Here is a 27,882-nt window from a genome sequence, read left to right as displayed (position 1 = left end):
AAACCTGGGCTAACCCATAGAAGAGTCCCATGTAAATGTGTGCCAAAGCCAAGAGTCACAGCTGTTCCAGCCTGCTCTCTGTCCCCAAAGTTCAAGGCCCCACGAACTTAAAACCTTTACAGAGTCTGGTCCAATGCTGCAAACACGGCCCAGAAAGAAATCTAATCCACACAGCGGATTTCCCTCCCTCGTGACTACATATGCAAATATAGACAGGTTAAGCCACTTACTTTTTCAACAAAGGACATGTTTTCTATTTTTGTCAACTCAAGCTCTTTCTCCAGATCCTTGTGAGATCTCTGCAGTGCTTCTAAGGTGTCCTGCAAAGTGTCATTTTTGGCTTGCAGCCCTTGGCTCTTCTGCTCCAATTCCACCAGCAGATTTTCCAGCTCCCCTTTTTGCTTCTTCCAAAGCTGCTGCTCTCCCTCTACCTGGGCCAGTTTGGAGGTGAGTTGCTCTCGGTCTTGAATTTGATTTTTCAGTAGGCTGATTTCTTCCTCCTTCTTCTCTAGCTTATGTTTGCCGTCTTCTACTTGTTGAAGGAGGCCATTCGCAGAAGACTGCACATTGAGGTAGTTATTCTTGACCTCGTCAAGGTCTTGCAGCAACTGAGCCTTCTCGAGTTCAAGAGCATCTACTTGACTGTGCAGATTCTGTGCTTGGGCCTTCCAGGCATCTTGGTCATGACCCAACGCTTCCACTTTCTGATTTAGCTCCTTTACTTGTGTTTGAAGCATCTCCACGGCAATTTTAGAGTCTTCTCTCATTTGTACCTTTTCTTGCTCTTTTTCTTGCAATAGATTTTCAAAGGAAGACTTTAATATTTCCAATTCGGATACCCGTCCTTGCTCCTTCTGTAATTCTTCTATCACATTTTCTTTTTCTGACCTGATATGAACAAGATCTAATTCCAGATCTCTCAGGTTTTGGGCCATCTCCTCTATTTTTGCTTTTAGAGTCCCCACCTCTGCTTTGGAATTCTCAGCCTCAAGAATCATGCGCTCTTGGTTTTTCCCTGATATCTCTAGTTCTCTTTCAAGTTTCTCGACTCTATCCTTAAGCAAGTCAGCATGATGCTCACTTTCCTTCAGTTTTCCTAAGACCTGGAGCTGCTCCTTTTCATCAGCTTCTAGGCGGACTTTCAGCTTTTCAATGCTATTCCTCAGCTGATGTATTTTCTGCCCCGAGGTGTCCATACTCTGTTCTTCGACCTTCTGGATCTCCTGGTCATGACACAAGGCTATTACTTCCTCATTTAGCTCTTTCAATTGTGTTTGGAGCATCTCCAATGCAGCTTTGGATTCTTCTCTCGTCTCTATTTTTTCTTTCTCTTCTTCTTCTAACCGACTTTTCAGTGAAGAGAGTAATGTGTCTAATTCAGACACTTGACCTTGTTTTTCTTGTAGTTGTTTTATCAGATTTTCTTTTTCGAACTTGACTGTGCCAAGGTCTAGTTCTAGATCTTTCAGGGTTTTGGTCATCAATTCCATTTGTGTCTTTAGGGCTTCCACCTCTGCTTTGGAATTCTCAGCATCAAGAATCACCAGCTCTTGGTTTTCCTCTGACATCTGCAGTTCTCTTTCAAGGTTCTCCACTTTATCCTGAAGCGAATCACTCTTACGCTCGCTCGCTCTCAGTTTCTCTAGGACATGGAGCTGCTTTTTGTCATCAGCCTCAATGCGGACCCTCAGCTTCTCAATGCCTTTTCTTAGCTGGTGCACTTCCTCCTGTGTTGAGCTCAGCCTCACTGCAACCTCACCTTTCTCCATCAGTGCATCCTCCAGGGCCTTGGCGATGGTCAGCTTTTCATGTTCTGATTCATGCAGTCTGGTCTGCAGGCTTTCAGATTCCCCTGCAAGTGATTCTTTCTCTTTATTCAGTTGCTCAATTTGGATTTCCAGCTCACTTTTTACCAAAGTCAGAGCCTGTGAGTCCTTTTCCAAACTCTGCAGCTGCTCCTGGAGACGAGTGTTCTCTTCCGAGAGCTCGGTGACGTTGGAGGACAACGTCTGAATGAGCTGTGCTTTGTCCTTTAGCTCAGCTTCAGCCACGTCAATGTGATGGAGACATTCATCTTGATGAGATTCAAGCTCACATATTTTCTCCTTCATCTTTTCAGACATTAGATCCAGTTCTTTATTTTCTTTTGACAAAGTATCTAACTCTCCATGAAGCTGGTTTCTCTCATTGGTGACCACAGAGAGTTCTTCTTCAAGGTGGGTTATAACTTTCTGCTTACTTTCATTGTCTTTTTCTAAGTATAGCTTCTCTGTCTGAACTGTCTCTAAGTTGGCTTCCACAGAGAGGGCGTGATGCTCCATGTTACCTTTCTCAAACTGGATCCTCTTTAGCTCCTTTTCTGCATCAAGAAATCGCTCTCTCCAGTTGTCGTTCATGTCGGCCACGTTATCTTCAATAACTGCATGTGACCTTTTATCTGTGCCTGTTTCTAAATTAGAATTGAGGCCTTCCAAACTTTCTGTTCTCTGGTGTAATTCCTGGTTGTCACAAGCAAAAGATTCCAATCTTTCCCTTAAGTCTGATTTTTCTTTCTTGAGTTTCCCAACTATTTTTTCTAATTCTACACATGCTTCCGTCTTGGTGGTTATTTGTGCTTCCTGTAAATCGAGTTTTGAGTCTAACTCTTTTATTTCATTTAGTAAACTTTCAACTTTTTTGTCACGTTCCTCTATGACGTGAAGTAACCTCAAATTCTCATTTGATGACTCTTTTACCTGCAGCTGAAGATTCTGAATGGTGACCTGATTCTCTAGAAAATCCACAGGAACCGGAGCATTAGGACCAGAAAGTGACAATTGAGAAATGCATTCTAAACAGCCCTGGGTTTTGTCTTCTGCTGGGGTTTCTGGAGACTGTTCCCTAGACCATTCTTCTCCGGTGAATCTGACTGGACTGGTCTTGGTTATTTTTTCCATCTCCCGACTGAGGTCCTGCTGAACACCTTCTTCACAAATCTGATGAATGTCACGCTTTGGTGTTCTCTCTTGAGTTTCCAAAGTATATTCTTCTGATTCTTTTACATCACAGCTACTGTTTCCACCCCGAAGAGCCTGTAGTTGTTATACACAATGAAAACTCATTTTATTTTTCAAGAGGAACCAAAATAGAATAAATATGCTTAATTATTACTTTATAGAAAAACTGGTTTCTTGCCTCTGCTGAACACATCTCCTCAAATGGCATATTTCTCACCCCATTCTCCTCTCTCCATCAAATATCCAATACAATTAAACAAACAGTCAGTGCTTTCCACAGGCACGGCTCTGGGTAAGGTATTTATCATGAAGACAAATCCTCCAAATTAGTTATCTGATCATCTAAATTGTAACATATCTATTTTTTTTTTAAGATTTTATTTATTTATTTGACAGAGAGAGATCACAGGTAGGCAGAGAGGCAGGCGGGAGAGTGGGAGAAGCAGGTTCCCCGCTGAGCCCAATGCAAGCCTCGATCCCAGGACTCTGGGATCATGACCTGAGCTGAAGGGGCTTTAACCCCCTGAGCCACCCAGGCACCTCTAAATTGTAACATATTTAAACGTCATAATTTTTTCTAGCTAGAAATATTCTTGGTAGCCTAAATATAAAATTTCTTTTCATGATTCTCAACTAAGAGGCTAACAATTTCCATATAAAATGTTCAATTTCCATCTTCAGCATTTACGATATTCTTCACTGACGGAAGTTTTCATGACCAGATCCTCAGCCCAAGGACTAACTATTCATATACTTGGATAAACTACATGTCTGGACCTCACCTTCTCCTCATCTGTAAAATGGGGATCTTCTGCTGTGCCCACTACGACTATTAGATCACCACCTGCCCTCTCTACCTTACTGAGGCAGACAGAGGGAATCAAGTGAGACTTGTAGACTGTACAACATTACTAGTTTAGCTGGTAGACCAGAAAGGGCAGAAGTTATGAGTGAACAATTTGACCTTCCATAAAGAAAGAGATGTCCCTTTAAATGACTGTTAACAAATCATAGACTTGTACCAGAGCAAGTTGATAAGAAAATTATTCAGTAATATGTAATAAACTGCACTTACTTTTATGACTTTAACTCTGTAACAATAAAATGGTATGAAAAGGGCAAGAAAACTTAAAATTCGTATCACATAGTCATCCATAAGTTTTAATTTAGTATTTAACTGTGGTCCATTAACTGACAGAGTGAAAACACATATATGTCCTGAAGATGACTTTCTGACTCCATAATAGAATTTTCTCCAGGCTTTAAAAAACATCTTCAGTAATTTCCTATAGAGTAATATTTGAGTGGAATCATAGAAATTCACACTCATACACCCTGCCCCAATCAGGCTTACTTATTTTTCTAAAGTTGAAGTTTGTTAAAAAACAAAAAACAAATTGAAAACAAAAAACAACCTTTGGTATATTTTGTTTTTATACCCCTGAATTCTAAAAATATTTTAAGTTTGATTTAATGTAGACTTCAATTGAACAAACATTTCTCGAGTGCCTACTGGGCATGTATCTAGAGAAACATCATGTAAATCCCAGATACTTACATCTTCTATGTCAGTGCCGAGCAAAGACCGAGAACTCAAGTCCAGACCTTGTAGCTGGAGTCGTGCTATTTCAAGCTCAAATGATAGGTGTTCAGTCTGCTTCTTTTCTGCTGCCAACTTGGACTCCATCTCCATGGTCACGCTTGTCAGCTTCTGTTGCCACTGTTCATTTTCTGACAAATACTGCTTCCTGAGACAGTCAAGCTCTTCCCTTTCAGAACTTAATATTTGTTCGAGCTCTTTAATTTCCTTATTTTTCATAATCTCCTGACTTTCAATTTTCTCTTCTAGCTCTTTGAGGGATTGCACGTACATCTGACAGAGGGTTTCAAGTTCTTCAACACTCCTCGCTGGGGCAGACAGAATTTCTTTCTTGGTCAGATTCTCCTCCCCCGGACTGCAGCAAGATCGTTCCTCTACATTAGACTGGTTTGCTGAAATAGTCCCATCTAAATTATTCAAAAGTGATGTTTCTCCTGTCTGGTCTAAAATGTCTTTGCAAAAAGAGGATTCCCCCAAACGTGTAAGGCTAGGGCTGTCAGTCACACAAGAGAATGATAATGACAGAAAATGCCCTTCCTCGGGTCCTGGCATCTCCTCCTTTACCAAGTCACCTTGGAAGCTTCTCAGACTTGTTGACAAGATCGAATTTTCAGCCTTTAATGTGTCCACATAAGACTGTAGCTCTGACATCTTAGAGCTCACTTGACAGTGCTGATCATGTAAAATTTTGTGTTCGTTTTGTAAAGATGAGAATTTCTCCTGTAATTCAGCGAAGTGCATTTGAACTTCTTTATTTGACAATGTCAAATGCTCATAGCAATTACTGTCACCCAAGGGATTTAAGGATGTACGTTTCCGCTCACTTTGTTGTTCATAAGACTCATCTTCTGCCATTTCTTTCACCAACTCCCCTTGGAGAAGGCCATTTTCGTTGTTTAGTATTTTAACTTCATTTACTAGTTTCTCCATCTCCTCTGCCATTTTATGAGTTGCTGTAATACATTCTGATCTTGAATCATCAAGCTCAGACATTAGCTCGAGCTTTTCAACCCGCAGCATCTCACACATCTTTTCTAGCTCGCTCAGCTTGCTCATTGCTGTTTGTAGAGAGCACAGGAGATGTGCGTTGTCATTTTGACTTGCTGACAATTCATGAAGCACTGACATATACTTTTCTTCTGTGCCTACGTCACAGTCTTTAGGGCCACTAGGTTCTGGTGACTGAGCGTCTGGTTGCAAATTTCCGGTTTCTAATTCCATTCTAATTGTGCATAGTTCATGCAGTAGGCATTCCTTTTCCTTCTCACCTTCCCGAAGTTTTAATTCCCTAATTCCCTTAGCTTCTAATTGTACCAACTGTGCGTTCTGACAGTCTAGAGAAGGATCTTTAACTTCTTGATCCATCGGAAGTTGAACATGACATTTATTTATCTCACTCACTCCTTCCACCGCGTCGCTAACTGGTTCTGATTCTGGAATCTGGTGCTCTTGCTTCGTCTTCATTAACGTCACCAGGTGCTCATTCTCTTGTAGTAAGGCATTAAGTTCCTTTTGCATCTTACTTTGTTCTTCCTTTAAAGTCATGATTTCTTGCTTTAAACCGTCCACCTCACTCTTGGAATTGTTTTGGATATCTGCAATCTCTGATGACAGATCATGCCGCACCGCCCCCAACTCCAGTACTAGATTCTGGTTTGTTTCTTCAGCTAATGCTAATTTTGTTACAAAGGCTTGCTGTTCCCTTGCAAATGTTTCCTTTAGATGTTCCAGTTCCTTTTGTCTATTTTCACAAGCAATAGTGCACTCATTTAGCAAGCATTCTAACTGAGAGTTCTTTGCTTGAGCTGCATTATATTTTTCACTAAGATCCTCCAATGCGTGCCCTGTTTCTTCACATCTTTGTTGTAAAATAAGTCTTTCTTGTTTGTACTGATTGGATAACTCTGAAATGCTTTTGTCTCTCTCATCTATACAGTTTGCAAAACTCTCACTTTTTTGGAGTAAGTTAATCTTCTCTTGATTTAAGGTTGCATTAATTTCCTTGAGAGTCGCATTCTCCTGGGCCAGATCTTCAATTTCCTTTCTGTTTAAAGAAATGGTGGAACTCATTTCCTTTTTCTCTGAGCTCAGGGTTTCAGACAAAAGTTGTAACTCCTTTAGAGAGTCTTGAAGTAAATGGTTACTCTTTTTCAATTCTTGAATCTCTGCTTGCTCAGTTTCTAATTTTTCATTCAAAAGTTGGAACTCTCTTTCTTTGTTCTCCAGGGCTGCTAAAGTTTCAGTAAAAGCATTCTGATGAACAGAAGTGTCTTCCTGTAACTTACTAATGCGTTGACTTGTTTCAGCCACAAAACTTTGATGCATCTGTTCTGCTTTAATGAGATTTTCTTCTATTTCTCCTCTGATCTGCACCAGCTCTTCACACTGCTTTTGTAGATCCGAGTTCATCTGCTTTTGAGACTCTAATGAAAACTCGAGAGACATTACTCGATTTTGTAAGACGGCTGAACTTTTTGGACTTGGGTCTGCTTCTAGATGGCATTTGCTCCTCTCTGAAGGCATGCTTCCTTGCTCTCCAGTTATTGCAAAGGAATTATTCATTGCAGGCTGCTGTTCAAAAGCCAAAAGACTTCTGTTTAGAGCCTCATTTGTCACAAGAGAAGAATCTTTGGATTTTACCAGATCCTGGAGGTTCTCATATTCAGCCTGCAAGTCTTGGTAACGCTGGTCTTTGTCTATGACTTCACTTGACAGTAACTGAAGCTTGTGTTCAAGATCATGCACTTGCCCAGTAAGCTCAGAAATCTTCAAGCACATGTTCTCTATTTCCTTATTGTGTTTCTGATCAGAGAACTCAGCTTTCTGTTGCAAGTCAGCGTAAGCTTGTTTCTGTCTCTCCACCTCCAGAGTCTTGCTGTCTATCACATTGTGAAGGTTTCTGATCTCAACACTGAGATTTTCACTTTCCATCTCCAATGTTCTTACTTTCTCATTGTATTCATGACTTTTTATTTGTTGTGTCTTGAGACAAGTTTCCAAGTGATTAATTTTACTTTGCAAGCTTCCCTTTTCTGACTCCAGCTGACTTAAAAGTTGTTCATTTTCACTTTTCCAACGAGCAAACAGAGTCTTCTCTTCTTTCAGTTCTTCATATTCTTTCTTTTTTAACTCCAAAGCAAGCAGTAAAGCTTCGGACTCTTTCTCTATTTTGCTTAACTTCTCGTTCAGTTGTTCAATGTGATGCTCCCTTTTCTTCAAAAGGTCCTGAGAGCAATCTCGCTGCTTTTCCAGATCAGCCAAGGCAAGCTTCAGTTTTTCTAAAGTCAAGGAATTCTCTTGCTGATTGATTTTTTCTTGAAGATCTCTTAACATGGTTTCCTGAGAGGCATTCTTAGCTATTAAAAAAAAAAAAAAAATTAGCTTTTTTTTTTTTTTTAAGATTTTATTTATTTAACAGAGAGAGATCACAAGTAGGCAGAGAGGCAGGCAGAGAGAGAGAGAGAGAGAGAGAGGAGGTAGCAGAAAGCCTGATGTGGGACCCAACCTGACCCGATCCAACCCTGAGATCATGACCTGAACTGAAGGTAGAAGCTTAACCCACTGAGCCACCCAGGTGCCCTTAGCTGTCATTTTTTAATAAAATACTTATTCTAGAAGAATTCGAAACTTAAAAAATCCAAACAAACCAACAGCTTCTCAGGCCCTATAACAATCAGCATTACTGCCTGGGTACCTCCTGGAACGTAGATCACCTGATAATTACCTGAGCTTACTCACAGACAATGAGGAAATGGTCCTTATAAGGATGATAAGATATTTGTTCATCTTCTTTCTCAGCAGCTTAGTAAAGTGCTGCTGTGTAAAACAGCAAGGGGTTTATTTTTCTAAGCACTTGAAACTATTTTCTTTTATATGTTTTCTATGTTTACAAATATGTTATGTGTATGTTTCCCCTTTGGAGACACTTATTCAGAGAAAGAAAACTGTGAGAAGAGAGGCATTAAGGTGGAAACATTATATTTCACTACAGAGTAATTCCGGTTTCCCAGAAAAGTGAGTAATTATTTCACCATGTTAGCCAAAAATCCACAGGATTGGGCTTAAGTACAAAAGAGTTGTTGTATATCAACAACTCTCAAGGCCTACAGGTACTACTGAGGAACAATGTCGCCCACATCCTAGCCCCTCACAGTGTGTCTATGAATAGAGGAATCAAATGGAAGATTTTTTAGACTCCACTGCCAACTTGTTTTCTGCTTAGGATCTCATGTCTACCCACAGGCCCCTCCTAGATGGAAATAATGACCGTGCTTTCATTCAGCTGAGATGGAGGTCTCCATGTTCCTCAAATACATTGAGGGAGAATAAATATTGAGAATCTCAATAGATGATTAAGCTAGCATGTATGATAAACCCAGTTGTTACACTCAAAGGAAAACAATTCCTAGTTGTTATTGTTGTTCAGATTTTATTTATTTATTTATTTGAGAGAGGGAGAGAGAGAGAAAGCAAGAAAGAGCTGGATTGGGGAGGAGAAAGAGAAGCAGGCTCCCCGCTGAGTAGGAAGCCCAATGTGGGGCTTGATTCCAGGACCCTGGTATCATCGCCTGAGCCTAAGGCAGACACTTAATCGACTGAGCCACCCTGGTGCCTCAGTTCCTAGTTTTCAGTCTACCTACTGAAAGTTGAAGGCCCTTGAGGTGCTACTTCCTAGGCCACCATTCCACTTTACTTGTGAGCACCTGGCACAACCACACTCGTGACCAACACTGAAAAATGCCCTCGGCCTGCCTTTTCTTAGTTTTCTTTCCAGAAAGCTGAAGACTGACACTTTTACCCCCTGCTGTGGAAGAACTGAAAGCTGTCTTAGATCAGAATTTAAAAGAGAAAGGAGTCACACGGAACTACAACACACATTCCCTAGGGCAGGTTAAAAGAAGTTCTAGAGGGGCAAATACCCAGCTGAGAAAACTAATATACGTAAAAGACAAAGGGGACTTACAGATAAATGTGACATGGTGGGCTTGTGTGGTGTGTGTGTGCAGCATAATCCAGTGTCTGTGCAGAAAGTGAGGAAATAAAATCATTCAGTCAAGTAAGTCATCAAAAAAACAATGGTCATTAAAGGCTGGGAAAACGTGCATTTAATCCAGGATTTCTCCACTGTTGGGAAATGATAACAAGCAAGGAAATGAGCTGTCCAGATAAAACGAACAAACACACTTGAGACACAAAGAATAACACTCTGGGGTGAGAGACAGCACTGACAATTTACTTTTGTTTGGAGAATATTTACCCTTCTGGTTTCAAAGACAGTTTGGGACTCTGTGTGTTCCAGTTTAAAAAAAAAAAAAAAAAAAAAAAAGTCAGACTATCACTCTGAAACTAGAAAGCGGAAGAGAGAAAACTTTCTCCACATCAACTGTAGACTTCCTCCTGGGAGAATATATAGCAAAATCGAAAAACGTTTCTAAGGACATCCATCCTCCCTCATGCGACATCAGCTTAGAAGAATACCTCCAAAGGCAATGTTTACTCACCCCTCATTTCTTCTGTAGAGTTCTGGCTCTGACTCAAACTCTGTCTGGCTTTCCTCAGCTCTTCCTCCAGGTGGCAGACTTCTCTAGCCCGTTGCTCAAACTGACTCTTCAGGACGCTGTATTCCTTCTTCACTTCCTAAAACACACATTTAACTGGTTATAATCAAAACCACTCGAGCTAGTTATGACCTCTGCCTTATAAGGGTCCCTAAATGGGACTACTTAAATATATCACTAGGGGAGGAATCTCACTTTCCTCTCAAGTACTTAATGAAGTTAGACATTCTTACTTCAATCAGATGATGTTATAAAGAGAACTCAAAACAAAAACACAAAACCTAACACAGACAAATAATCTTTTTTCTTCAAGAAACACTTCTCTGATCTTTCTCGATGTACCTATGCTTGCTAAACAGTTAACTCATAAGGAAAATCCTATTCACAAGATCCTCAAAGAAATAGGCTCCAAGGGGCACCTGGGTGGCTCAGTGGGTTATAGCCTCTGCCTTCAGCTCAGGTCATACTCTCAGGGTTCTGGGATTGAGCTCCGCATTGGGCTCTTTGCTCAGCAGGGAGCCTGCTTCCCTTCCTCTCTCTCTGGCTGCCTCTCTGCCTACCTGTGATCTCTGTCAAATAAATAAAATAAAAAAATAAAAAAATAAAAAAAAGAGGCTCCAAGGTCCTAGCACATCTGAATGATCAAATACATCTTTGCAAAGATCTGATGTACTAATAAACCAAAATTCACATGACGGATTTTTTTTTTTACTTTTCATTGTAAAACTATCTTAGGGCTTACTATAATTAGGATGTTTTTATGAATATTAAGTTTTTTTTAAGAAAATTTACAGTGTGCAAGATGCTGGAATGGTATTAGGAAAGATACAAACATAAATTAGAATCTCCTGCCCTCAGAGCCGGTCTCGCACTCCAGTGGGGGAGGACTTGATACTAATCACTTAGTTTATCAGGATGTGCTAAATACTAAAGAAAGGTGGAATAGGTTATGGAAATCAGAGGGCAGATGCACGGAAGGAAGAATTCATTCTAGATGGGGGAATCTGAGCTTTCACAGTAAAAACAGGTTCTCTGGGTACCTGATTAGGTGAAGTAGCCACACCAAAAAGTAGCAGAGACTCATACGCATGTCCATTTTATGACTATGCCTATTTTTTAATCTTAAAACCGAGCAATATTTATTTAAATGCCAAATAAAAACTATTGCTGGGGCACCTGGGTGGCTCAGTCTGTCAAGCATCTGCCTTCAGCTCAGGTCATGATCCTGGGCTCCTGGGATCGAACTTTGCATCAGGCTCCCTGCTTAGCGAGGAGTCCACTTCTCCCTTTCCTTCCCTTGCTTGTGCGCTCTCTCTCTCTCTCAAATAAATACATAATCTTAAAAACAACAAAATAAAAACACTATTGCTTATCAACCACATAAGACTTCCGTGATAAATAAATCCTCTATTTATATTCCTCAATCTGTTCTTCTACCTTCAATGACTAGGCGATAAGTATCTCGGCCTATATTCTATGCTACGGTCTGGACCATCAGGGATTGGTAAGTATTGTTACAAACAGACGGAACAAAGCTCCTCACATCCTTAGGGGGAAAACATTTCAGAAGGCCACCTTTTTCAAAAACTGCACTTCAAAAATATCCTCCCGCAGAAGGGAGAGATTTTTGAATCTTAAAGAAACAATTAAGACCCATCCTCCAAAACCCTACAGCCCCGTTAGAAAACAGATGGCCCTGGCAAAGCTGTGTTGGAAGGTTGCCTTCAATTATCAGTCTGGTTACTACCAGCAGATGGGTACCCATGCAGCAAAGCCAAATTCAAGAAGAGGGAGAATCTGGCTAGTAGAACGTACTTGAAAACTTCCTGGCAGCTGCTGTGTTCATGCATATATGTTCATTTCATCCTCAGAATAAGACAGAGCCTGTTGTAATTACACTCCTCTGGCTCCTTTGTCCTAGTCCTGCTCCCTTCATCAATCAGGACTGATGGGCATCTCCGACTAATCTGGAGACTGAGAAGCGAATGTTCACCCCAGTCAGTGTTAAACTCTGCCAAGAGTGACCATCAAGGTGCACGGATGTTGCGGGCTTGAACAAGCATCATTAAACTATAAGAAACTATATCGCTTGTTTGCTCTCCAGGCTAAGAATGATCACCACTCAGAAGAGATCACAGATGTGAAAGGAAAACTACCTTAAAGCACTTTAACAAGGGTAACTGAGCAATATTATTAGCATTTCTTCCCCAAATTTGACAGCCTCCGAATCTACATGCTCGTGCTAGGTAAGCAGAATGAGTTCAATGTAAAATAGTAACCAGCTTGTTTAACCACCTGAGTTGACTTCCCAGTCTTACAGTGACACTTATTTTCATACCCTAAAAATCTAATCAAATCGAGTGACATCTGCATTTGGAGGAGGGGCCACAAAGCTGAGAAGACACTGCTTAAAGTTGGGGGCACCCCCACAGAAGGAAGCAAGGTAAAAAGAAGAGAGAGGGAAGGGGGCAACTTGTGCTTGTTTATGTGTCTGTTGGTCTCTATCCATCTCTGTCCATAACTGGGGGCATTTAAATGAATAGGAAGCCCAACGGAGAGACTAACATGTCTTTCTCTATTCTGGCATTAGCTCCGTAAATATTTGTTTCTAACAAAATGTTCAGCCAATCCTGGGACCCAGCAGGCTTGTAATACTATGGCTACGACCAACCCAAGAATTTTAAAAGGCCAAAATGTGGAAAATGAACATCTGAAAATGGATCTGTAGGCTGCCGTCCATCACCAATTAGTTTTCTGTGAGGCCATAGCCACTTAAGACTTGATTGGCTAGCTCATCAGCAACAATGAGTTAAGCATACAAGGATGTATTCTCCTAGGCATCTCTTGCATCCTCAAATGATTTGCAAAACTGGGCACTAGTGTGGAAAAGCACAACAAACATCCCTATCACCACAAGCCCACATTAGAGCTTAGCAAGCAATTCCGCCCTGATCAACTTCAGTTTAGGAGCAGCAAGGGAAGCATCATTTCCTAGGGCCAGACAAAACAAATTTCGGTTACTGTGGGCATTTTGTGATCTCCGCCCATGAATGGAGCTTAATAGTCCCCCACCCCGGGACCAAGTCTCTATCATGAACAAGGGATGGATGCAGAGGATGTGTCCCCTTCCAGCTCGTCATTCCTGCCGGCCAGGCCAAGCTCCTTAGAGAACCTGGTATGCTACAGATCCTCAAGCTCAGGGAGGTCCCCAGGCAAGCGTTCCCTCATCTCGGCTATCACATGATGGTATTTTATCGCCTACCCCTAACGCTAGGGGGCTGGCACTGGACGTGGGATGAGCAGCTTACCTAAAGCCTCCTTTCACTCTGATACTAGAGTTAATTTTGCCATTGATTGGGCCATTAAATCACATTCCTGTTACGGGTATTTCCTCATTGTGAGCAGCCTATTTACTAAATGCAGACAAGGAAAATTTCGGTACAACTGTCGCATTATTTCAGCATCCAAAATCTATAAGCATGTTAGGCCTGTTTGTCCTTGGAATACGACACAGAAAGATACCAGAGTGAGAGAAGCATAGAACAGGCAACATCTTTAATGTGAAAAATCTCAAATGCACTGTCCTGCGGCTCCTCACTTTCTGTGCCTACCAGGGACAGCAAACGGCAGGAACGACAAAAGGTCATAGCTGTTGTGGAGACCAGGGCAATGATCAGGTAGCCTGCAATACTTTACTAACAAACATTCATGTGTTGGGCACTGGGCTAAGCACTTTTTGTAGAATATTTAATGCCATCATTAATATAGCTTGGAAAAGGGAAGGGTATTATTAGTCCCTATATGCAGATGAGTTAAGTCAGACTCAGAAAGTTTAGGTCATTGTCTGCAGGTCACACAACAGGGAAGTGGCAGAAAATGATGCAATCCAAGGTCTCCTTTCCTCTAAGCTACCGTTCTGCTACTAAGTCACACCACTGCTCTAACTGGGTAAATCGCTTTTCTAATGCCAATCCCAATTCAAAATTGGGAGCCAGCTAGACCCTGGGAAGTCTTGATAAAGACACAGATCCACAAACATAAATGAAGGCCAACAGTACATGAAACCCTAAGCCCTGGGCTAGCCCCTTTCACGGGACACAGAAATCAATGAAATCTAAACGCCAACAGGACATGTATTTAACCATACAGGCTAGAGTTCAAGATGGACAAGCTCCACAGTGGGCAGCCCAGAGCCCATGGAGGCACACACGTCTTCAGAAACACCTGCCACACAGTGTCCAGTCCACTACTGTGACTTGGCCAAGCAAAAAGTGGCTGGAACCTCTTCACCAGACAACTGCTTCGACAAAATGTTTCTACTAGGCAGCCAGTGGAGTCAAGGGAGAGTTTCTGGCTAGAAGGAAAGCTCACAGGGGGAAGGGTTCGGTGCCAGTGCGCCTGTGGAAATGTTCGCAGAAGCATCTGTTGGTTGGTCCCCACTGGCCAAAAAGGCAAACATTTGTTTTGCTGAAACAAACACTGCCATTTGAAAACAGTCGCTGATGAAACCATCATCTGACACAAAGTTTGCCTCCACTTGGGTGGCTAGAGCTGTGGCCTCCTGTCCCCAGCAGCATGACCCCTCCGAGGCCTGCTGCTCTAGCCATCACCTCTTTGCTACTGACAGATGTTCAGATTTTGCAATCAGGATACGCTCTTCAGAGCTGTGGGGATAAACACATGGAGACTTTCCCCATCTGATGAAGAACTGTTCTTTATACAGAATTCTTTTTTCAAAAAAAGAATCTTCAGTCTAAAAAATGATTGCAAAAGATTTAAAGAAGTGGGAAAAATTCTTTCCTGTGATATTTGATAGAGAAAAAAACTCCCATTCTGCCGTGCTTCTTTGTAAGAGTACAGTGCTGAGGGCGCCTGGGTGGCTCAGTGGGTTAAGCCGCTGCCTTCGGCTCAGGTCATGATCTCAGGGTCCTGGGATCGAGTCCCGCATCGGGCTCTCTGCTCAGCAGGGAGCCTGCTTCCCTCTCTCTCTCTCTGCCTGCCTCTCCATCTACTTGTGATTCCTCTCTGTCAAATAAATAAATAAAATCTTAAAAAAAAAAAAAAAGAGTACAGTGCTGATTTATGGTTCTAGTCAGGCTGTTTCAGTCTACTAACTGTCCCCAAATGAGCTGTTTAAGATAAGCTCCAGGCCAGTGCACCCCGGTGGCCACGTCAGTTAAAGATCCAACTCTTGATTTCGGCTCAGGTCACGATCTCAGGGTTGTGGGATGGAGCCCCACATCAAGCTCTGTGCTGGGCAGGCAGGGAGTTGGCTTAAGATTCTCTCTCTCCCTCTGTCCTTCCAACCTCTCTTCTCCCTCTTAAAAAAAAATAAAACTCCAGGCCACTAAATAGAGAAGCTGAATCAAGTAAGTATGGATAAAATCCCATAACAACATCAGGTCACTCTCCTCATATCCAAGCGACTGGAGAAACTTCATCCACCCGTTTTGTGTAATAAATGAATCTCAAAAAAAAGACACTGTCAAACTTGCACATGGCAACATGACTTTGGGCAACAACTAACAATTACTTGTTGTTTTTGAGAAAAAGAGAGAGAGAACGCATGCAAGTGGGGGTTGGAGCAGAGGAAGAGAATCTCAAACAGGCTCCCTGGCCACTGCAGAGCCCGACACAAGGTTCAGTTTTAACACCCTAACACCGAGACTTGAACCGAAATCAAGAGTCTGAGGCTTAACCAACAGAGCCACCCAGGAGCCCCTTCCAAGAACTTTTGCTTTTGTTTATTTAAATCTGTGATTTTCAACAAAGTTAATATTTGATGACTCAAAAACCAACCCTTAGAAAAGGGATTTAAATTATACCTCCCATCACCAATTTTCTTTCCTCTTAGAATGAAAAATTTTGTTTCTTTCCATCTCTCAGATAATCTAAAATAATCTTTAAAAAAATTAATACATGATCTTAATACAACCCATGTTTACCTATAATTGCTAGACACTTATTAGTAATCATATACAAATGGAAAGTGGAAAAAAAAGCACATACGTTCTAGGTCATAGGTTATCTACAAAACACTTTGTAATACTTCCAATAAATAAAAAGGAAAATTACATGTGGTCATGATACACGACAGAGAAACAACACAGGAATTCTCTTGTACCCTCCCACTTCACCCCACAAAGCAGCTGATAAATTTGCATCTTGATGCCTCACTTACTTCACTGCTTCTCCTCAGCTCATTTTCCTGGACCTGACTTGCCTGTAAGGCCTGTTCGGTTCTGCAGAACTTCTGCTTAAACTCTTCCAAAGTTTTTTCTAGCTGGTGCTTTCCTGATGTGACCTGCAAAGAGGAAATAGGACAAAGTTTTGTTTTTATGTTCTTTACTTTTTAAATTACTTATTTATTCTTAAATGAAATGGTCATGAAATTTAAGAACTAACACCATCTATTTTGGGTGAGACACGATCTATGTCAGAGCTGAATACAGCATTATAGTTTTCACTTAAAATACCATCAGATCAATTTGGGGGACAGCAGATAGAAGAGGGAAAAGGGCTGGGTTTGGGGAGGGAGCCACAGAAGAAATAAACAAATTTGATCACCAAAAAGTGAACACAATGAAATAGTAATAAACAACCAAAACAAAAAGTTGAGCTAAGAAACAAAACTGGGAGAACATATTTGCTGTGTGACAGATTCAAAGTTACATATCCATGATACAACAAACAAAGGACATCTATGGTTAATTCAGAAGAAAGTAAACTGATTTTTTTAAGAGTAAAGAATAGAAACAGACAATTTTATACCAAAAAAAAAAAAAAAAAATAGCTAATCAACCTCTGAAAGAAACATCCTGAATGGTAATCAAGGAAGCATGAATTAAAACAACAATAAGATGACTTTTTCACTCCTTGGTTGGCAAAATTTATAAAACCAGGACTATCTCCTATCAAGAAGAATAAGCAAGACCAGGACCTCTCTTACACCAACCGGGTGAGAAGGTACATTACAGTTTTTTGGAGGGCAGCTTGTCAGAATCGATCAGAAGGGAGAATACACGTGCCCGAAATGGCCAAGTTCACATGTGGAAACCTGTCCTACAGAAACACCATGATGTGACACAGGGATGTTATTACCGCGGCTACAATGAACAAGAAGATATTGGGAACCTGAACATCCACCCACAGAGTAAGTATATATAGTACACAACATCTAATAAAAGCAAGGCTCAGGCAAAATAAAAACCAAAAAGCAAAAAAAAAAAGCCTTTTTTTTTTTAAAGGTCTTGGAGGAAGCCCATTTAACAGTTGAAAACTGTTAAATGTTAAACTTTAAAAAAATTGTTTTTTTAAAGTTGTTAAACTTTCATCCTGGGAAAGGAGTTTTTGTTTGTTCATTTGTTTGGGGGGTGTTTTTGTTTTGTCTCGTCTCTCAAACTTGGATAGCCGGTTAGAGGACTAACTCTTAGTACAAACAGATGTCAGGGAATGTCACCGCTCCCATTTTGGCTGCATCCCCATCTCTCTTCCCTCTAAGAGAGGTCAACATGTCCCACTAGGTTATGTCCTAAATTTGAGAGTTAACCAATATTTTCCATAAAATGAGACTCTACCTCAATGGGAGAACCTTAATTTTAGGAACAGAGAAGCAAGTCCTGAGGAGATAGTTGGAATTCTGACAAAAGGTGAATACCAGACATACTCAGGGTAAATTCAAGAATGTGTCACCCTGGGGTACCTGGGTGGCTCAGTCAGTTAAGCATCTGCCTTTGGCTCAGGTTATGATCTTACGGCCCTGGGATCGAGATGCGCACCGGGCTCCCTGCTCATGCTCACTCTGTCTCTTTCTTTCTCTCTTGCTCTGCACGCTCTCAAATAAGTAAATAAAATCTTTAAAAAATAATTAAAAAACCAGAATGCGTCACCGGTCAAGCAACATGGGTCAAGTCAAGAAAAGAATGAGCACCTGTGATCGCCTGCCGCTTCCGAGCTCTGGTGTTCAGTGTTGGCGTGTTGCAGGTCGAGCTGGGAACTAAACAGACAAAAGCCTGTCCTCATGGAAAGATTTAAGTAATGGAAGGAAGACAACATAAAAAGAAAGAAATCACTGTATCAGACATTAGAGGATGTGCCCTATGGAGAAACGTTAAGTAAGGGAAAGGAAGCAGAAAGTACTTGAGGGTAGGAATCTACGTGATGACAAGAGCAGATGTCACTGATACAGCGACATTAGAGCAGAAAGCGTATGCAAGCAAAGGTGCGTGCCCTACACACCCGTCCAGACACAGCGCTTCCCCAGAGAGCACATGCAGAGTGTGCTCTACCAACAGCGAGGAAGCCAGTGAGCGAGGTGGTGGGAAGCCCACCAGGTCCTGCAGATCCTTGGAAGGACACGGCTCCTACTAGGCGAGAGACAAGAAGTGACTGCTGTTGCAAGTAGAGGGGTGACATAATTGGGACTGAGACTTTACAAGACTCACTCTGGTGGCTGGTTGAAAACACACTGTGAGGAGCAAGTCTAGAAGGAGGGAGAGAAGTGAGGAGGCTAGCATGGTAAACCAGGTGACAGATGACAGTCTTAGACCAGACAGGGACCAGCAATGGTGAACAGTAGCCATAGTAAGCATAAAACACAAAGCTGGACAGCAACGTTCATTAGACAGAAATTCAGGGAGATAACAGAATCAGAAGGAAGGAACGGAAGAGCAGAGTTTGCTGCCAATTTCCTCAAATAGGGGTTTTAACATTTCAGTCATTGATGGCAATCTAATATTTATTTTATTAATAAAGTATATTACACAGGACTATTTGGAAAAATTAAAAATAGACAAAAGCCAAAATAAAACAAAACTGCTTAACAGTATAGTCCAGAAATAAGCAAAGCTCATGGTTGGTGTAGATTTTATAAAACTATGTATTGAACATAATCATTTGTTCATAAATAGGCAGTGCCACCGTTTAAAATGATTATAATAGTAATCCAAATAAAAACGAATACAACAGCACAGGATGGTAGGAAATAAACTGATTTCTGTCCAGCACCATCCTTCTTTCTATATATAGTCTTTTACCATTTCTATTTTTATTCTTTTGCTTCTTCCGTTGCCTTAATATTATAATATTAAATAATAAATCTAAGTCTCTTTTCCTTGATCCAATAATTTTAAATATGTATCTTGACTTTCTATTAAGTAAAATGTATAAACATGCCTTTCTAGCAAGCTTTTTGTCTTCTCTGGACTCTTCAAGGTGTGTTCATTTACTCAGGACCTTGAGTTTACAATTTTACAGGCAACTCCTAGTCCTCATTTGGGACTCATTTGGTTTGTATGGTTATCACAGGGTCTTGCAGGGGGGGCACTATTTTGTATTGTAATTCACACAAATACACTGATTGGGAAAGAACAGATAAGATTGTTAAATTTTGTATAAATACATATTTTATATTCTGTAACTATGAATAAGTGTTCATATCTCTATTCAAAAACCTGAAAACCAGTAAAACATAACTTATATTTACTCCCTTTAAAAAAAAGGCATACAAATCAGGTTTATTCTTAGCAAGGAGGAAGGGAGCACATAGAGGGTTTCTTGGAGTAGCTGAGAAGATTCTAGGCCCTGACACAGATAATGGTTCTAAGAGAACATTCCTTATAATAATTTATTGAATTGTAAATATGTCCTATGTAAATTTTGTATATTAACATGAAAAGGTTTAAATATAGCTATACAGATAGTATCCACACATATGCAAAAATACATGGGCACACAGAGAGACGCAAATACACACACGTATGTGTAAATAAAGGCGGAGTCAGAAGAATCCTAATGGAAGGCTTTGAGGTGTGAGAGAAAAGGCAGAGTTGAAGATGACATGCGATCTGGTCTCAGCGATGTGAAGGATGGAATTGCTGTTGATTGGGATAAGGAAGACTCCGGGAGGAGCACGTTTGATATAAGTAGCAGGAGTTCAGCTATTACCCCGCCAAGTGTGAGATGCCTGATGGACCAGCAAGTGGAAATACCAGGTACACACCCACAAGCCTGAAGTTCAGGACAGGCATCCCAGCTGGAGAAAATAATACAAGGGTTGTCATCATATAGATAAAAGACAAAGCCATAACATGGTTGAGATCATTTTTGGAGTAAGTGTTAAATAAGTAACGGATTATAGTTTTCAGCGCTTTGATGGTTTGGGGGGCATGAATTAGTGGGGAGGGTTTCCATCTGGTGTAGCACCCAAGAACCACCATCACACCCCTGCACAGACATTCAGGTCTGAGATCCTCACTCACTCCCCTCTTCCTGGAAATGAGAAACCCCAGACTCAGAAGGACTGCTTGCTCTCTTCCTTGGTGAAGTAAGGAAAGGGAGGTTAGAGCCATTCTTCATTAAAAGCATCACCACGTCAGCTGCAGGATAGAAAACGCATGAATAAGGAAAACGGGGACTAACTGAGGAGAGAAATAAGGCAGCTCCCTACTTTATCCAGGTCGGCCTGCAGGATGTTGCCAGTGTTCTTGGCTTGCTGTAACTCCTGCGTGAGTCTGGCTTTCGTCTGCGCACACTCCTGGTCCAGGGCTTGGAAGGCGCGCTGTTGGCGGGAGAGCTCCTGAAACACCGAAGGCATGTACGTCAGTCGGACTGCCGACAGGTGACAAGGAGAGGCCAGGGTGGGCAAGCCTCCTACAGGCAGGCCGTGCTGGCTGAGAGAGCAGGAGACAAGAGGAAGCCAGGCTGACCGTTCACTTAACAATAAATGTAAACTGTCTTCAGCACTGGTCCGGGTGATCAAATGCGGGCCTTCAGAGGGAAAGCAGAGTCTGCCAGTTGGCCACATGGAGACCAGCCAGCTTCAGTCCCAGCCCCAGGCTGAAATTCTTCATCTCTGTTTCCACAAGTCCAGGGGCAAAAGGGAGTAGAACAGAGCCGCCACGGTGACAACTCAGCTAGGAAACAAAGACACTCAAAAATGGGGTTTAATGGGCACCTGGGTGGCTCAGTGGGTTAAGCCTCTGCCTTCGGCTCAGGTCATGGTCTCAGGTTCCTGGGATCGAGCCCCACATCAGGCTCTCTGTTCAGCAGGGAGCCTGCTTCCCCCTTTCTGTCTACCTGCCTCTCTGCCTACTTGTGATCTGTCAAATAAATAAATAAAATCTAAAAAAAAAAAAAAAAAAAAAAGGGGTTTAAGATATCAAACATCATAACACTCATAACTTAGAATGTGAGCAAAGATATGCCACCAATTAACTTTGATAACCACATCGGGAGACCAGACTTGCATCTCCAGGGGCTCTTACTGAAAGACTAGAGAGCCTCAATCCATAGGATATACTCGGCCAGGCTAACTCACTCTCCACTGGCAGCAACACTTCTAGAAAGGCGTCTTCACCCATAACATGGCTGCCAGCTTCTTTCCCCACCACATCAACTACCTGTCTAACGTATTCGCCAACCCACAGCCTTTAGAAACATGTGGTGAACAGGATACAACTTCCTCCACAACTGAGAGTCTTTGAAAGAAGAGAAAGGATTCTTTCCTACTTGGTATCAAATCTCTAAGAAATCAGAGGAAACAGGTAAAAAAGAACATTCGAGCTCCTGAGTTACTTCTCCAATCGAAAACTGCAAGACAGAAGTGTGAAGGATCACACGGGGAACCTGTTCCTCACAAAGGAGTTCCCCTCTCGTAGAACACCCCAAGCAACAGCAATGCTTTTCAAATGACAAAACTACAAAATGCAAACTCCTTGTGAAGCCATTCACCTTACCTCTTGAAACTCCTTTTCTTTCTCCTTGAGTTTCTGTTCCAGAGAGCATCTGGCACTTTCTGCATTTTGTCGCTGACAACTCAAATCTTCAGACAATCTTTTCAGTTTTTGTTCCAATGAGGTACACTTAACAACAAATAAAAACGGTCAATACAAAGTTATTCGAGGTGAGAAACAAATATTTTGAATTTTAGAAAAATTGGTTATAAGATCTGGTTCAAGATCATCTGTATTTTGACATTTTTGTTTCACTAAAAGTTTGATTTTTAAAGGATCAGCAGGGAAGCCTCACTGGCTTAGCCAGGAGAGCTTGTGACTCTTGATCTTGGGGTTGAGTTCAAGCCCCACACTGAGTGTAGAGATTACTTAACTAAATAAAACTTTAAAAAACAAATGAATAGAATAAAATAAAATGATCAACAAATACTAAAACTGCTATTAATTATTTTAGCACACATAAAGTTTGTATCTGGGAAGTATTAGAAAAAATGTAAATATTCGACCATTTCAAGAAATACTTCATAATTTGCACTATGAAAAAAGAAATAAGTGTTTCTGAATAATGAATAAAGATTCATCTAACACTTTGTTGCATGGAAATGAGACACTCAAATGCGGTGATGTTGACCTGTGTAATGTAACAGCTGTAGAATAATCAGAGGGTGTCCATGACCCTCATATGAGAGTCTGTTTCAAGAATAATAGGTAAAATTTTAAATATTAAAAAACCTCTTTCCACAACGCTCCCACTATGACATTTTCAATTTCTGAAGGTTCACAGCACTCCAGAGAATATCACAACTGGTTTTTAGCCAAGCTGCCATAAGCAACACAAAGAACATTTCTTTCCCTTAATCATACCCAATACATTCAGGATAAGTTTTAAAACATGAACTAAATCAAAATTTAGGATGTCCTTCTAAAATTAAATTGGAGCAAAATGGCCTTAAATCACCAATACTGAAAATCATTCCTTTGAATTTTCCCCACAGTGTTCAAATCCTCAAAACAACTCTAAAGTTCCAGGGAAGACTAAAAACATGTCATAGGGGCGGGGGAGAACTCCCTGGTCTAAAAGAAAGGTGTCCCAGTTTGGCAAATCTCTCTTCTAAAGTATTTTTCCGGGAAGCACTATAATCTCATTCAGAACTATTAGAAACACTAGAAATTTAACAGAAAAATTGGAGGAAAAGAAAACACTAACTAATACTTAGCTGGAAGATCAGACAATGATTATTAACTAACAAAAGATGAAAAAAAAAAGAGTTGGTCAGAACTTTAAATATACCAAATTCAAAAGGAAAAATAATTGAGCCAGTGGTTCAAATTAATACAGTAAGACACCTTTTCATTATCTTTACTGTTCTTATATTTTTAAATCCCCAAAGAAAAGTATTAAAGAAATTATTTATAATAATAACAAGTATTTATTGAGAGCCTACTAGATGTCAAGCACTGTGCTAGGCATGGGGGAATGCATCAGGAAACAACCCAGATAAAAGTCACTGCTCAGATAACTGTCCAAATGTTGGTGGCTGACAATTCTCAGGGGGGAAATAAAACCCCAAAAAACAAAAAAACACACCATGCAGGGCAGAGATGCATGAACCCTTGGTGCCCTCTGCTGGTCGTGCCTCAAACTGCAACACATTCCTCTAATCTCAAAATCAGTAACTTTATCACTACAAAACAGGTTTAAAAAAAGCACTTAGAAGATACTTATATCTTATTTTAAATTTTTACAATAATATTCTGATATTGAAGATGCACAATCCATGTAAGAGTAGCTGACCACTGAGTATCATGAATGTTCTAAAATAGTTTCCAGAGCTAAAATCCTTGAAAATATGTAGTGTATGACCTTGGGCACTCACTCAGCACCCTGGGCCCAAGTTTTCATCTGTAAAATGTGGGTGCTGAACACCAGGTTTTCTGCCTCAAAGTTTCTATGTGAGTTCAAACTTTATATCCCACACAGTTTGAAAATACTTGGAAAAGAAGCAAACTAGAAATAGCATGTACTCACAAAAGAACATGGTATTGATTTTGATTAAATTAGCTCCATTTTACTTAATGGGTAATTCTAATGGTAGGTCAAGGAACAGCATAAACAAAGCACAATTTGATTTCAGCAACACATTTGACCAGGTCCTATTATCCTAGGACCTAGTCCTAGAGGTGAGAGGGAGAAAGGTAGTCTGAATTATCAGTTAGGTAGATTTGTTGCTCACTGGGAAAAAGGAATCCAGAAAGCATTGAACAAATGAGTCTTAATAACCTGGAGGAAAGTTAGGTGTTTTTTTGTTTTTTGTTTTTTTTAGATTTTATTTATTTGACAGACAGAAATCACAAGCAGGCAGAGAGGCAGGCAGAGTGAGAGGAGGAAGCAGGCTCCCTGCTGAGCAGAAAGCCCCATGCAGGGCTCCATCCCAGGACCCTGGGATCATGACCTGAGCTGAAGGCAGAGGCTTTAACCCACTGAGCCACCCAGGCGCCCCTGGAAGAAAGCTTCTAATAGAAAGCCAGAGCTGTGTTCTCAGCACTGTCCTTGTCAAAAGTTTTAATTCATGATCTGGTAAGAAGAAACTTTATCAAAAATGCTAGGTAGAACAAAGATTCAGTGATCCTGTCACATAAAAACCAGTAAGACAAAGTATAATAACATAAGTTAATTATATAAAGGAAAGCCCAAGTTGGCAGGAAATGCAACTGAAAATAAGCTTAAATGACAAGAAACTCAATGGAATAATAACTAATGTATTATTATAAACTTACCCTGTGCCAGGCACTACGCTACAGCCTTTAAAAATGTTATCTCAATCTTTACAACAATCCTAGGACACAGACTTTTTTTTTTTTAAGATTTTATTTATTTATTTGACAGACAGGGATCACAAGCAGGCAGAGAGGCAGGCAGAGAGAGAGGAGGGAGGCTCCCTGCTGAACAGAGAGCCCAATGCGGGGGCTCAATCCCAGGACACTGGGATCATCACCTGAGCCGCAGGCAGAGGCTTCAACCCACTGAGCCACCCAGGTACCCCGGACATGGACATTTTTAACACCATTTTATTGATTAGGCAGTGGAGGCTGAGAAGTCAAAAACAAAACAATAGGGATGAGGCAGGACTCAAATTCAGTCTTTCTAACTTGGAAAACCAACCTACATACTCAGACTGCACAAAGAAAATAAGTATATAGGTCAAGGTAGGTCATGGTCCCATTGGCCCTCCATTGCACCCTCATACAATGAATCAGTATTTATGAACAATATTTTGTGCAAAGCATGGCACTAGGAGAATGTCTAAAAAATGAACCTAGACTACCACATCCAGAAAGATAGAATAAACATTCATTTCTCTATTCCTTCCATTGACAACAATTCAAAACTCTGCACAAATGTTAAGAAAGCTCTAAAGGAAGAGACTGAGTGACTAAGGACTTTGGAACTCAAGGGGAAAACATGATGGTCCTGAAAGAAGAGAACAGTCAACCCAGAATACCTGTATCCTGAGGAAACACCTTCCAAGATGAAGTATCAAGACATTTCCAGAGAAAGGAAAACTAAGAGAATATGTGGCCAATAGACCAAACTAAAAAAAAAGAAAGAAAGAAAGAAAGAAAGAAAGAAAGAAAGAAAGAAAGAAAGAAAGAAATGGCTAAAGGAAGTTCTTTTAAAAAAAATGAAAATGATGAAAGAAGGAATACTGGAAGGAATCAGGAAAGAAGGAAAAACAGGGTAGGCAATAATCTTGGCATAAATAGAAAACCGAAGAGAAAGAATCTCTAAGTTATGTTTGACAGTTAAAGCAGAAATTATAACACCATCTGATGTAGTTCTGAATGTAGGTAGAGTAAACACTTAAAGAAATTGTATTATAACTATGGGAGGGTAAAAGGATGAAGAGAGCAGTAAATTTTCTGTAATCCCTTAGAGCTGCTTACATGACAACACCAACAGACTGATAAATGATGTGTATATATAATGTATTATCTAGGGCAGTCACTATAAAAGCTCTACAACGAAATGTATCTAAAAACCCTAGATAAATTAAAATGAAATCCTATAAAATGTTTGAGTAACTCACAAAAAAGAAAAAGAAAACAAAAAAATAAGATGGCAGTTTTAAGCCACGACCAATCAATGATTACATCAAATGTAAATGGCCTAAACATGCTAATTAAAAGACAGATGATGGAAAAATGGATTAAAAAATATAACCAACTTGGGGCACCTGAGTGGCTCAGTTGGTTAAGCAACTGTTTTCAGCTCAGGTCTTGATCCCAGAGTCCCAGGATGGAGTCCTACACAGGACTCCCAGCTCCATGGGAAGTCTGCTTCTCCCTCTGACTTTCTCCCCTCTTATGCTCTCTCTCACACTCTCACTCTCAAATAAATAAATAAAATATTTGAAAAATATATATATGCACAGGTGCCTGGGTGGCTTAGTCATTGGCTATCTGCCTTAGGCTCAGGTCATGATCCCAGGGTCCTGGGATCAAGTCCCACGTTAGGCTCCCTGCTCAGTGGGGAACCTACTTCTCCCTGTCTCTCTCTCCCTGCTTATGTTCCCTCTTTCACTGTCTATCAAATAAATAAATAAAATCTTAAAAAAACAAGAAAAAGCCCAACTATATGCTGTCTATACAAAACTCACTTCAAATATAATAATTAAAAGACAGGCTGAAACTCAAAAGACAGAAGGAAATACATTATGCAAAATTAAAGGAAAACTGGAGTGACTAAGTTAATATCAGAAAGAGTAGACTTGGGACACCTGGATGGCTGGATGGCTGGATGCAGCCATTAAGCATTTGCTTTCGGCTCAGGTCATGATCTCAGGATCCTGGGATCAAGCCCTGCATTGGGCTCCCTGCTCAGTGGGAAGCCTGCTTCTCCCTCTCATACTCCCCCTGGTTGTGTTCCTTCTCTCCTTGTCTCTCTCTGTCAAATAAATAAATAAAATCTTAAAAAAAAAAAAAAAGGAAAAGAAAGAGTAGACTTGAGAAAGAAGGAAATTTCCAGGAACAATGAGGGCTATTATATAGTGATAAAAGTCAATCTACCAAGAAGACACAGCAATCCTAAATGTTTATGCACCAAACAACAAAGCTATAAAATATGTGAAGTGAAAACTGAGAATGGACAGGAGAAATAGATAAATCAACAATCATGGAAGACTTTCACCATCCTTCTTTCAACAACCGATAGACAGGAAACGAGCATAAATATAGAATTCAACAACACCATCAACCAACAGATAATTTGGGGCTAAGGATAATTTGAGAACACTTCACCCAACAACAGAATATACTTTTCCCCCCAAGTGCCCATGAAACATATCATATACCAAGGTAGACCATTGTCTTAGACCATAAAACAAGCCTCAACAAACTTAAAAGATTTGAAATCATACAGTATGATTGGTATTCAGTAAGTATGGTACAGTATGATTAGTACTCAGAAAGGTATTTCTAAGTAATCCCTGGGGAAAAGAGGAAGTCTTAAGCAAATAAAAATACACAGAATAAGAGTAAAAACACAATATATCAAAATCTGTAGGACATAGCTAAAGCAGTACTGAGGGAAATTTATAGCTTTAAATGCCTACACTAGAAAAGAAAAGTGTCAAATCAATCATTTAAGCTCCCCACCTCAACAACCCAGAAGAAGAGCAAAATAAACCCAAAGCAAGCAGAGGGAAATAACAGAGCAAAAATATATAAAATTGAAAAAAGAAAATAAATGAACCAAAGAGCTGACTCTTTTTTTTTTTTTTTTAATATTTTATTTACTTATTTGACAGAGAGAGATCACAAGCAGGCAGAGAGGCAGGCCGAGGGAGAGGAGGAAGCAGGCTCCCCGATGAGCAGAGAGCCCGATGCGGGGCTTGATCCCAGGACTCTGAGATCATGACCTGAGGCGAAGGCAGCGGCTTAACCCACTGAGCCACCCTGGCGCCCCCAAAGAGCTGACTCTTTAGAAAGATCAACAA

At 40.6% G+C, this 27,882-nt stretch overlaps 1 protein-coding gene across 3 annotated transcripts in view; it reads right to left on the bottom strand.

Moving 5' to 3' along the window:
- The window catches only part of CENPF (centromere protein F), a 61,665-nt gene that overhangs the window by 18,777 nt on the left and 15,006 nt on the right, over positions 1 to 27,882 (bottom strand). For 2 of the 3 annotated variants that reach the window (XM_059146045.1, XM_059146047.1), the window contains exons 8-13: positions 21,890 to 22,015; positions 20,602 to 20,730; positions 16,336 to 16,458; positions 10,098 to 10,233; positions 4,555 to 7,952; positions 231 to 3,071 (exon numbers count right to left, since the gene is read on the bottom strand). In XM_059146045.1, coding sequence (XP_059002028.1) covers positions 231 to 3,071; positions 4,555 to 7,952; positions 10,098 to 10,233; positions 16,336 to 16,458; positions 20,602 to 20,730; positions 21,890 to 22,015 — 6,753 coding nt within the window. The remainder of the gene's footprint in view (positions 1 to 230; positions 3,072 to 4,554; positions 7,953 to 10,097; positions 10,234 to 16,335; positions 16,459 to 20,601; positions 20,731 to 21,889; positions 22,016 to 27,882) is intronic. The other variant, XM_059146048.1, reaches the window with a different exon arrangement.

The sequence above is a fragment of the Mustela lutreola genome, chromosome 14, assembly GCF_030435805.1.
Source record: "Mustela lutreola isolate mMusLut2 chromosome 14, mMusLut2.pri, whole genome shotgun sequence".
In the NCBI taxonomy this organism is placed as follows: Eukaryota; Metazoa; Chordata; class Mammalia; order Carnivora; family Mustelidae; genus Mustela; species Mustela lutreola.
This window is presented reverse-complemented; position numbering and strand designations above follow the sequence as displayed.